Genomic DNA, 12180 nt, shown 5'->3' with positions numbered 1-12180 from the left:
TGATTGGAAATGTAATGTATTTTATCTGGATTCAATTGAGGATTCAATCCCTTTCTGTGACATAAATTCATATTTTCACAGTATTAATGCTCCATTTCTGAAAAAGAATTAATGAAATTTCAAACTTTATTCCTGTTTCTATCTCTATATAGATATTTTCATCCTGTTCTAAAACATTGAAGTACAAAAGCAAAAAGCTATGGCTGTTGCAGCACTGGTGACGGTTTTTGGTAGCAAACAGAGTATCAATTTTTACTCAGAGGACTTGAGCAGTTTAGCTCCCAATCTTTTTGACTTGCAACCTTTTAAAATGAGGCAACTTCTACTCACTATTTACTCCTTACTTTACCAAGGTTATGGAAAGATTACAGTTAAATATTTAAAAAGTCAACATGTCCCATCTCGTGCTGTAAGTTTACCTTTTCAATATTTAACCACAATCTTTCCACGACCTTAACCAAGTGCTTTGAGTCGCTTCATTAAAAACTAATGCCATAAAACCATTTTATCATTCATTCTCTGGGGACTGTTAATGTTAATCCATCTAGTATTTGCTGAGATATTTCAGTCTGGACCAAAGTGGTGGATCAACTGACTGAATGTTAATTCTATCCCTAGAGCCACGCTACTAACATGGCTAATAAAAACATCCTCTAGGAGGCCAAATGTTTCCTACAAAACATACTTGCTACTTTAAAGTAGTTGTATATGAATGGAATATGTGCAGTAGGAGTAGGAGAAGTGTTTTAGGGACACGAAAAGTATCTTGTATTTAACAGTAGAAAAGCCAGAAATAAATGCACCACATTTGGTTTAGAGAACCGTCGGCAACCAAACATCACACATTAGTAAAGACACTAAATCGCTTCAGTTTAATATTTTATTCATTGTCCAAATTCATATCAGTAGACTTGAAGAAATAAAAGGTACTTTTTCCTTTTTAAACATTCTCTTAAACAAAAATATAACAACTATTTACAATCACTCGTAAAAAATACATAAAAAGCGTACGAGCAAAATCATGTTGTCTTTCTAAAAGACATAAGTTACAACAGCTATGAGAAGTGTGAGACGAAAGCAAACTTTAAGCCACAGACCGAGTTAATACCTCTTTGTACAGATTGTGCAGCACACTCACCACATTTAAGCTTATTGTTGTGCATTTCTGCTGTAATGCCAAAAGATGTCTACATCAAACACATTCACATCTCTCTTATTGCATTCCAGGTAACATGGCAGGACACGGGCTAAATTACAATCAGATATTTTCATCAAACTGTGAGTGAGGTGAAGTTTATCTTTCTCCAGTTTCATGTTTGTTCAAAGGGCTGACATGTTGTATAATGACTGCTAACTGTCAGGTCCTCCATGAAAACATACCAACTGTGTGCGGAGGGGGGAGAGGAGGGGTTTACTACTGAATGCAATTTAGCCCTGAAAGAAACAAAACAAAACAAAACAAAAAGAATATGTAGCATATTATTTGGAGTAAAAAAAAACTCCTTAATTAATTTTCTAGGAGACAGCACTGATGTAAAGACCAATGAGTGCTGAAAGAGTTTCATTCTGAATTTCGGTACAACTTCAAGAAAAAAAAAACCCTCAAAAAACAAAACTTTTGCTCTAAATCCAACATTTGAAAGCAGGTAAAACTAAAAATAATTTTCTTGTGACTCCTGATGAAGATCCTTGCCATTCTTAATATCTGGGACAACTCTTGGAAGACGCATATGCTGCTATTTTTTTTTTTTTTTTTTAATTAATACTGATTTGTGGTTTAGAATCTGAGGAATACAGTTGTGCAAAACAAATAAAGAGGAATTGTCAGTTTCGGACTCTCAGTCTGTTTCAAAGATTCTACTGTGAGGAGAAAGGTTCGGTTTTAAAGTCCTGCTGAGTTGACAGGTTTTTCAGAAAGAGGCAGGGAGAGATACAGACATCATGGCAGGGCTTGTTCTGTTCAATTCAAACAGACTACGATATAATAGCATCAAAAACCTCCTTTCAATCATCCAGTCTGAGTTTGAATTAACTGGCTTCGTGCCATGAAACCGACGGCTAGAGACCCACAGGGGGCCCACCTTCCTGCAGGCAGGAGCAATCAAAGCTGCAAACTGAGACCAGCTTTAATCGGAAACGACTTCTGAGCCTTTCCATATGTGCTGTACGCCCAGACTGAATCAAAATGGGATTCCTCGCAAATAAAATTCACACACACACACACACACACACAAACACACGCACGCAGTCATATCCCAAAACACAGCAGCAATTACACTTCTAGACAGAGCAGAAATGGCACCAACAACAGAGTGTGACAGGAGAAAAAACAAGACATGAACAATGAGAAGAACTTAAAAGAAATTGTTGTAAAGACTCCTGCCTGAAGACAGAAACACGGCAATCACAACCTCGGATTATTTCGTATAACAAAATATTCAAAAATAGCCTTTATAGAGGACTCTCTTCTCTCATCTATACATGATCAGTTAACATTAATTTATGGCAAAGGAACAACAAAAAAATATATGTATAAATTCATATATATGCCATGTATATATTACCATTAATCATTTCAAGTCTTTGTGTGGCAAAACAATACAAAAGAAGCGTCACAGAGCGCAAGACAGACAGCAGAAGGAGAAGAGAAGAACGTCTAATTCCAGTTACACCCCTGCTGCACTGCAGATAAACACAAATAGACTATTTTTACTGTTTCCAAAAACATTACTCAGAATGTACAAATCTGTTTCCGTTTTCAATACAAATAAAACAATTTCAAGCAAATCCTTTAAATATTCTACAAAATGCACTATAAACATGGAATGGAGATGCGAGCCAGGCGGTAAAATACATTATCTGTTGACTTGTTTTTGTTGCTTGTTCTTTTAAATAAGAAGCAAAAACCGAGATGAACGAGGTACACTGTGAGCACATAGTCAAAGTTTATGTTGCATCTGCATATTCCTGCTGCGCTATAAACAAATTTACAAGGTCAAATGAACCTGGAGCACTTATACTTTTAACATTTCAGCTTGTAATTCCATAGACAACTAGTCTAATAAACACTGTAAACAAAATAAGCGGTGGTGTAAACACTGTTCATCTTTATGCACACCGACTAAGATTTTTGGTGTGTGTTTGTGTGTGTGTAAGAGTGTAAATGCGCGTGCATGCATGTTGTGTGACCACACACACACACACACACACACACACACACATACACGGTGCTAATTTATTATAGCTGCTGCAATAAAATAACGACACGCGTTTTACTCTACAGGAAGCAGCGAGGCATTTGTTCTTCAGCTCATTAAAAACGAGTTATAATACAGTTTTTATAGAACATCCAGGAGGCAGCATGCCGCTAAAGTACCTCGCGTCAGACTGAACGAGCAATAAGAGAGGCGGCTGGGTGACGGAGAGCGCGACACAAAGACTCAGAACTGCCTGAGAGATGCTGTTTGTCGTTTTTTTTTTTTTCCTTTTTCTTTAAAGCTCAACTAAGTACAATAAGTGCTTAACAAAAACAGATGTGCTCTCTGTTATTCAGGAGTTTCCATTTTTTTATTTTTTTCACCTCCTGGAGAGGAAGTGAAAAATATCTCGAAGGGTTCTTTTTATCTCCTGAGGGCGTTTCTGACTTCAGATGAAGTTGAAAATGTGAGTACTGGGATACTCAAGTTGGGTTTTGTAGCTGTTGTTTTTGTTTATTTGGTTGGTTTATGAGGGAACTGATACCACTGATGTAAATTTACATCACCAGTCCCCTGTGTTTGATAGAGGCCCATAAAAACCGCAAGAAAAAAATAATTGTTTTTTGTTGTCTTATTCATCTACATTCATCTTCTTTTGAGCTGACAGGAAACAATAACAAAACAAAACAAAAAAACACAAGCTAATGTTCATCGTAATACTCGCACTACTGACAACAGCTCTCTATCATCCCTTTGTCTTTTCCTCCTGACTATTCTCACATAAAAAAAACTTTGCAAAGCTCGGAGATGCAACTGAAAAGACACACACACACACACACACAAAAAAATCACTTTGCAAAGAAGAAGAAAAAAAAAAAATCACTGTACAACATTTTAAAACTGTAAAAACTTTGTGACACGCTGTTAGACAAGAGAGCTTGGAGCGCAAAATGGAGGTACATGGTGGTCTGTTTCCAAGGAGGCTGACTTCTTCTCATGAGGCATCATTGTCGTCACTCTTCCTTCTTTAATTTGTCCTTTTTTTATATATATATATATATATATTTTACATCAGTCTACCGTGATGTGAATCCATCACACCACCTTTATCTGCTGAGTTCTTAAAAAGTTTCTAAAACCAGTCTTTTCTTCTTTTTTTTTTTTTATGAAATGAGTTCAAAAAGAAATGATTGTACGAGTCCTGGCAGGTGCGGAGACGTCACATGACCCACTGGTCTGGTCCAGAGGTGTGTTATGGTCCGCGGTGATGTCACACAGGGCTGTGGGCGGGGCCTGGAGAATGTGCTCTGATGCGTGACGATGGCAGGCTGCTCACTTAGTCCAAAACCTGATCAACACGACTTGGTCCGTGTGAGAATATGCGCTCGTGTGTGTATGTGTGTGTGAGCGTGACATCACCACCTCTACACCGCTGACACTTGTTCATCTGGAAAAGAGCAGAGAGGAAAGTGTTAGGGTGCAGGTTTAAAATGCTAAATTTAATAGATTCAAGACTCTTTTACTGTCTGTGGATTCATATGATATCAGACCAATCTCAAAACCAAAATAAAGACACAAAGCTGGCAAACAGCTAATTATCAGTTTCAGAACACTAACAAAAGATATGGAGCAGAAAATTACTTAGTAATATCATTTCTGATGAGTATGGTGTGTTTATAGATTAATATTTTCCTACTTTTCAAAGCTACCCAGACTTTTTGAGACAGATGTAGCTCAATTTAAACAGATTTTTTTCATCCAGATTTTGTCTCCATGCACCTCAAATGCTCAGACAATCTTACAGAGAAGCAAAATTAAGAGAAAAATGAGTAGAAAACACAAGTGAGCTGCTTATAAATGCTTATGTACCAGACTCCCTTTAAAAATGTCCAAAAAACCAAAACAAAAGTTACCGGAGAGCGGACACTGATTGATGATGATTAAATTCAGATTTACATATTTTCTTGAGGGACATCTTTCTCTCTTTTTTTTTCTTCCTCAGAAAATAATTTGCCGCTATTTAAGAGTGTAGACACGAACTTGCCAATGCAAATCAAAAACATATGAATGTGTCCATCCATAATCCATGAATAATCTATACTGAAAAGACTAAAAGACTAGTATTTTCTGTTTTTGTAAGCTTGTGGTTTCCTAAACACTATTATATGATGATCCTATCATCAAGATGCTGTAATTTGACCTTCCATGAAACCAATCTGTTAACAGGAGGTACTCCACCTTGTTATGTAAATGAACTATGAATTAAGAGATGTAAATTAAGATTAGCATTGTTAAAGCAAGAGAACCAATAGTTTTCATTTAAAAGAGTCATACTCAGAACGGTGCTTTATCATTTCAGCATCCTTATGGCCACGTACCATCCTCACTGTCAGCCAGCTCCTGTGGTGGGAGGCAGATGCTGGGCGGTCTGGAGTGGCCCTGGCCCTGCATGGACCCGGCTGTCCGGGCCTCTTGGTGGTGGAGGTGATGGTTTCCAGTGAGCCTCCGAGCCTCAGCCAGACCTCCGGCTGCTCCGGGGCTTTGCAGGAGTTTGCTCCTCTGCAGGGCCACACTGTAGTCTGGAGGTCGGAGGTGGGGAGGCCTGGGGATGTGACCTCCTGGCCCACCTACTACTCCGTCTGTGAGATCCCCCAGAGCCAGACCGTGGTAGCCTGGAGGGGTGGGAGGGGGAGCTCGGTAACGCTCATCCTTGGCGGGGGAGGTGACACAGTACACTGGATGGAGGTGTGGATCAAAAAGAAAGGAGGGATGGAGCGAAGGAGGAGGGGAGTGAGGGGTGAGAAAAGGTGGGAGTGAAGAAGGTGCAAGAAACGGAGGTGTGCGGGGAGTTGTGTGAGGAGGGGAGAAACAAAAGAAAATGATGGAAAAATTAAATCAATGTGATGTTTCACTAACACGATACAAAACTATACATGCACCAAAAATATGAACCAAAACAAAAAATACAAGCAATGAGATGGATGGCTGCCACAGATACACACAGAACTAGAGCTGCAACTAATGATTATTTTCATTATCGAATAATCTATCAGTTTGTTTCTGGATTAATCGATTAATCGTTTGTTTTTTAAGTGTAAAAAAAAAAGTGAAAAATTCCCATGGTAATTTCCCAGAGTCCAAAGTGACGTCCAAATCTTAAAGATGTCGAATTTACACTGAAGTAAAACAGAGAAAAGCAGCAAATTCTCACAATTGAGAATCTAGAGGTAGAGAATATTTGACTTAAACGATTGATCGATTTATCAAAATTGTTGTCAGTTAATTGTCTGTTGATCCTCTAATAGATTAACTGACTGATTGTTCTGGCACGAGACAGAAGCTAGCAACTAGCAAACTGCATAATCATGAAACTAGAGCAGGAAATCCAAAAGACAAATTTACACTTTGGCTGATGAAGATGCTGCATAACTCCTGTCAGATGGAAAGCAAACAGCGACAGAAACGAGACCTGTGATCTCGGCTTTAAGAAATGCGGAAGCACAGCAATTGCCAGCTGTTCACTAGAGCAACAGAGCGCTGCAGTTATTCAACTTAACTTAATTTACTACTAGTGAGTCTGATATAAAATATGGACAGCTGTCTTGATATTCAGAATCTGTCTGACTGCATGACTTGTGAAACTCCTGTATAACTTTACAAAAAAGCCTTAAATGGGGAAGAATGTTTTCTACTGTAATTATTCTAGATAAGCGCCACTGACGTTCACACACGTAGCGACAGAGTTGACCTGTCAAAATGTGTTTACAGGGAATCAAACTCGCAACCAGACCCCTCACCTATCAGGCCCTTCTCTGTGCTTGACGTCACCGTTTTGTAGGCAGGGTCTGTGCTTTGCCCTCCTTCCTCGTTGTTTGGCGAGGAGGGGTGCTCCGAGGTGTTTCGCCGCTTTATCGTGCCGTAATTCCCCTCATAGGTGTCCGACAGCGAGCTGGACGACGCCCAGCTCTGCCGCGACTGATTGGACAGATCTGAGCTGGAGTCTCTGGAGTGTTTCTTGGCATGGTCCTCGTTCGCCCACGCGTGACCGGCGGCCTCCACCTCCGCTATCGGCCCGGCCAGCTGTGTGTGCTTGAATACGCCCAGGTGAGTGTGCGGGAGAGAAAGCGGGTGCCCGTGGATGCCGTGGTCCCAGGGCCGGCAGGAGGAAGTAGGGAGGCTCTGGAAGGAGTCGTGGGAGTTGGAGGAGCAGGACGTCCAGCTGCCGCGGCCGCTGTCGGCCACCGAGTCCAGAGAGGTGTGGTCTGGGGTCAGCTCCTCTGTAGAGATGGAGGAGGTGAAGGTGGAGGCTCGGGTCACGTAGCCTCGAGCCAATGACGAAGAACTGTCGCAGATAAAAAGAGATAGAGTGAGATCAGTTCCAGGTGGATACTGGCCAACCACAGCACATTTATTTTGATACTTCATTCACACTATCATCTTCCCTTTACAGGTGATCAGATGAAGAAGCCAGACAACCATAAACTAATCATCCTCAACTGATGAGGTAACTCAGTCAGTACTAAAAGGATGGAAAGTGGCTGGATGTGGAAGAGTCAAAGACAAAACTTCATTAACCAGGTTTCTCATCATTCCAAATCCTGAAAATAATCAACATCATGATAAGACTTAAAACCAGAATAGTAGACTTTATAAATTTACTCAATAATAGTAAGATTAGTGTGAGTAAAGACTTGTTGAGAAGTTGAGGTGCTGTACATGTATCGAGCCAAAAAGCATTAAAAAAAGAAACAGAGGGAGGAAAAGTCACAAGTGTGAAATGGAACATAGCAAACTGTCGAGTGGCGCCGAAGGTGGTAAGTCATACACTGACAATGAAGAGAGAAAAGAGAGGGAGGGAGAAGAGAGCAAAGAAGTGTCTTCAATAACTATGAAAAGCTGTTGGCTGGAGGACACGCGGGTCAGAGAGTCACGCACTAACAAAACACAGACAAAAGAAGATAAATGAAAACAGGATGAAGTTCAATGTTACACGGATGAGCCGTGTTGTCTCTATAAATCCACAACTTCCGACCAAAATGAGTTCTTGCTCTTGTACAGATGAGTTATTGTGTGGATTTTCCAAACGTTTTTTTGTCATTTCACCTGTAAAATTCAGTTACAGTGAACGTTCAAGCCATTAAAGTTTGCTACCTTCTCTTCCTAAAAACTACAAAACGACATTTTTTTAAGTACTTTCTGCATGATACATCACTATGTCTGCTGTTTAAAAAGACAAGCAAACAACTTTTTAAAAAGTTTTTCATAAACCAGCAGTTTGATTCACTGACGCAGTTTTACTGGACAAACAAGCCACTCAATGAAACCGCGCCATATTTCATAAAACAGGCTGGTGTTATACGGCGAGGCTGCCGAGCTAATATAATATCAGAAAAACAGACAGATTATTCCGTCTGACGATATTTTATAGTCTCCTCTTTATGAGACAGAATGTCCTGATCATGGAGGAACAATAAACAAACAGCAGACAATAAAAGAGGCGTGTTGTTTATTCGGCCAGATTAAAAAGCTGCCTGCGTGAAAACCGATACGCTTTTAACGGAGAAAAGAAGGAGAGAGAGGAGGGCAGTAAATGTGGGACGCTAATAAAAACCTGGCGTGTTTATGACTTCCTGTCCTCCGAGTTTTAATGGGGAAAAGGACATAATTGGAATCCAGCTGGGAGAAGAAATGTAAGAGCGACTTAAGATAAGTGTGGTTCCATTGGGGAGGGCTTTAGGCAATTATGTGTGTGTGTTTGTGTGTGTGTCCTTGTGATCCGAGGTTTGTGACCTGCCTGGGAGAAAAATCTCACTCTAAATTTTTAGCCAAGGAACATACAAGGAATCTACTTAACCAGACAGATTAGGTGAACTGCACTGAGCTGAAGTGAATTACCTTGTGCTGGGCTGGTTATAATCAGCATTCAAGTGTGCGTGCATCGCTGCTGTGCTCTCAACAACTGGCACAGCTGCTGTAGTCGCAGTAGTAGTAGAAGTAACAGTGGCAGTAGTAGTACACGTCCTGTTGCTGCTAATACACCGGTCGTCAGGGCCGGGGGCAGGCACGGAGTCAACTGAGCAGATACTGGAGCGGGAGGAGATCTCGCTGTGACTCGAGTCCGACAGGTTGTCCGCTTTACCGGCTGGTAGGAGAGCGTAACCTGCACAGAGGAGATGGAAGAGGAAAATTGAAGACATTTGGATTTGAAAGTGAAGTAAAATAATTTTCATGAAAAAAGAGGTTAAGACAGCAATACAAGTTAAAAAGATAAAGTAGAAGAAAAGAAAGAGTATTGAAAGCACAAACTGTAGGAGGAGGTTGAATGCTAGTTAAAAAAAACAGCTTCCGAAAGCAAAACTTTGTCAAAAATGTAACATATTGTACACTGTGTGGTGGATATTTTTACCTAAACTAACTTCCTGTAGCATGAATGTAAATTGTTTGACTCTACTGTAGATGGCCATGATGATTATCATAACCAAACCCTGTCAGTGTTGGTGTGTAACTCTCACTCAACATTTCTATCGCTTATTGTGTTACCGCATCTCTTTAGATCAGATCAATACATTAATTGAGAACGGATCTGAACTGTCTGAGCTACCCTGCAGCCAGAAGACGACATGGAGCGATCTGAAGTTTCTGCGCCCTTTTTTAATAACAAACACTTAACACTGTTATTCCAGTTCATCACTGCTTCTATGTCATCCACTTTTTCCATCAACAGCAGGTGATTTCAGAAACTGTGAGGCTACATTCTGTATATTCTGTATCCTGTGAGAACTCGTACACAGTTCGGTTATTAACTGCAGTTCAGGAGATTCAAATTTCTTCATTAATCGTTACGAGCACAGGCAAGAAATTATAATCGCTCTAAAATGTGGAGCTAAACATGCACAGAGACTGAATAGACTGAATAGTTCAGAAATGGTTATTAATTGACTGTCAAGGACACTGTTGGGGACACAGTTTAAACTTAATATTACAAAAATCTGCTGAACCAAATGAACTGACTGAGGGAATGAACTTGATAATAAAGTACTACATGCCACAAAAGAAAGTCACATACCAAAACCTACACAATCAAGTAAAAATAATAAATTCATCTGCAGAGAAAATGCAGACAAATGTAAAAGTGTGTCCAAGTGATAAAACATCCTTCATTTTGAAAAGTTAAGGTGAATATGCTCTCTGCTTTCACAGTGACTTGTTTTGCAGTATTTGGCAGTTCATTGACACAGCGACACTTGCAAAAAATTCAATACATTTTTCCCCACAAACAAAGAAATGTTGGGAGAACTAGAACAAAGTGAAATATCTTCCCATTTGTTGTCACTGCCTCAGACAAGATCTACTTTTTCTCATCAGTATCACATCATGTGCTCTCGATGTTTGCTGTGAAAACTCTTTTATGCTGCTTTCCTCATGTCACTTTTTCTATGACTCATCGGTAGATCTGAGGCTCTCGTCTCTCAAGAAACACTCGCTCTTGTGCTTCCAAAATGAAATGTGGTGACATCACTTTAACAAGCTGCAGTGTCTCTTGTGATGGATTCTCAATGAACGTAATCGATAATCAACAACATGCAAGAACACATCTGAAATAACGCTAGCTTCCTTCAGTTCACTGGTTTTACTGAACAACTGGTTCAATCAGTTATCTCTGTCAGACAGTCTTTCTCCTGGTGCGTCTGTCCCTGCAGAGCCAAAGGAAGGGGTTGGGGCTGACTGACCTCCTGGCTCTCTGCTCTGCCTGTTCTTGTGTCTCATCCTGAGGTGAGGAGGGTACGACTCCTCCCTTTTCCTCTTTGGCTACCACTAGTCTCTCCCTGGACTGACTCCTTTCCCTCAGTATCCTGAATGGTGACATCAACCTTATCCTGATGGGGGACTCTGGGAGTCTTCTAAACTGTGGCTGGGAGAGAGGTGACAGAGCCAAGGGTCCTAACCCTGGCAGACTGGGAGGAGAGCTGGTGCGGACCTCAGGATTCACCCCTGACCATATCTGCGTAGGGCTTCCTGCTCTTACCCTTAATAGATTTAGCCCTGCATCTGTCTGTGAACCCTGCTTGTTTGGCTGCCTGGATCTTCCCCTCCTTTGCTCTGGAGGATGAAAACCTCTCTGAACTGCCTCTGTCTCCTCCTTCTCTTCTTCTACTTCACTTCTTTCTTCCTCCTCTCTCAGATTCTCTCTCTCCCTGCTACTCTCTCGGCTGTTCTGCCTGGTCATCAGTAGGATCCTCTTGTGGAGGAGAGCCCCACCTATGCCGTAGCTGCGCAGGCTGGCGGTGCCGGCCTTTGTGCTGGCGTCGCTGGTCAGTGACGATGAAGATCCCGACAAGTTCATCTGGCTGGAGTTCTGGGACTTGGCCACACCTCCCACTGAAAGGGGGAAAGAAGGGCATTTTAATCAGCTTGAACCAAGAGGATGGTTGAAGATGTGAGTCACAGGGTGCATACAGGACCCCCAGGACGAAGTGCCATCAATTACTATTGCAACAACATACATTAAAATATGTAAAACACACTGAAGATATTTTTTCTGCATTGCTTAAAAGTTCAACAACTTCTAGACTTTAAATGTGTGAATATTCCCCCCACACATGGTCTGCCTCAACTCAGTAAGATTATCATTAGTATTGTAGAACTCTGCCTGCAGGTGCCTGTTTCATTAAATCTACTCTGGGCCAGATCTTCCCCCAGGGATAATAAACCATACAGGGTGAAAAGCAAAGTTTCTGTTGCAGACCTTTGCGCGGAGAGCCCTGCGGTGACACCGTAGGGCTGGAGTGAAGGGAGGAGATGGTGGAAACGGTGTCATCAGATGGTCTCTTTGTGTTCCACTCGTCTGCCGAGCTAACCGGAGGTTTCTTCACCACCTGGGGAGAATTTGAGTCTGCAGAGAGGAAAAAAAAAGGTTGCAGGAAAGTAAATTAAGCTGGGAGTCTGTAAAACACCTGTAATTATACAGAACTGGGAAATGTAT

The 12180-nt window shown here is 41.1% G+C and overlaps 1 protein-coding gene across 7 annotated transcripts in view; it reads right to left on the bottom strand.

Moving 5' to 3' along the window:
• Window positions 1-866: 866 nt before the first annotated feature.
• The window catches only part of rapgef6 (Rap guanine nucleotide exchange factor (GEF) 6), a 158611-nt gene continuing 147297 nt past the window's right edge, over window positions 867-12180 (bottom strand). For 5 of the 7 annotated variants that reach the window (XM_067608570.1, XM_067608571.1, XM_067608565.1 and 2 more), the window contains 6 exons: window positions 11944-12090; window positions 11457-11576; window positions 9093-9357; window positions 6995-7539; window positions 5576-5932; window positions 867-4644 (listed from right to left, as the gene is read on the bottom strand). In XM_067608570.1, the coding sequence (XP_067464671.1) occupies window positions 4622-4644; window positions 5576-5932; window positions 6995-7539; window positions 9093-9357; window positions 11457-11576; window positions 11944-12090 (1457 nt within the window). In that variant the 3' untranslated portion in view covers window positions 867-4621. Of the gene's footprint in view, window positions 4645-5531; window positions 5933-6994; window positions 7540-9092; window positions 9358-9828; window positions 11577-11943; window positions 12091-12180 lie in introns of those variants that run through there. The other 2 variants (XM_067608566.1, XM_067608572.1) reach the window with 2 other exon arrangements.

Source organism: Thunnus thynnus, chromosome 13 (genome assembly GCF_963924715.1).
Source record: "Thunnus thynnus chromosome 13, fThuThy2.1, whole genome shotgun sequence".
NCBI classification, from domain to species: domain Eukaryota; kingdom Metazoa; phylum Chordata; class Actinopteri; order Scombriformes; family Scombridae; genus Thunnus; species Thunnus thynnus.
Note: the sequence above shows the minus strand (reverse complement) of the source record. Positions and strands in the feature narration are given on the sequence as shown.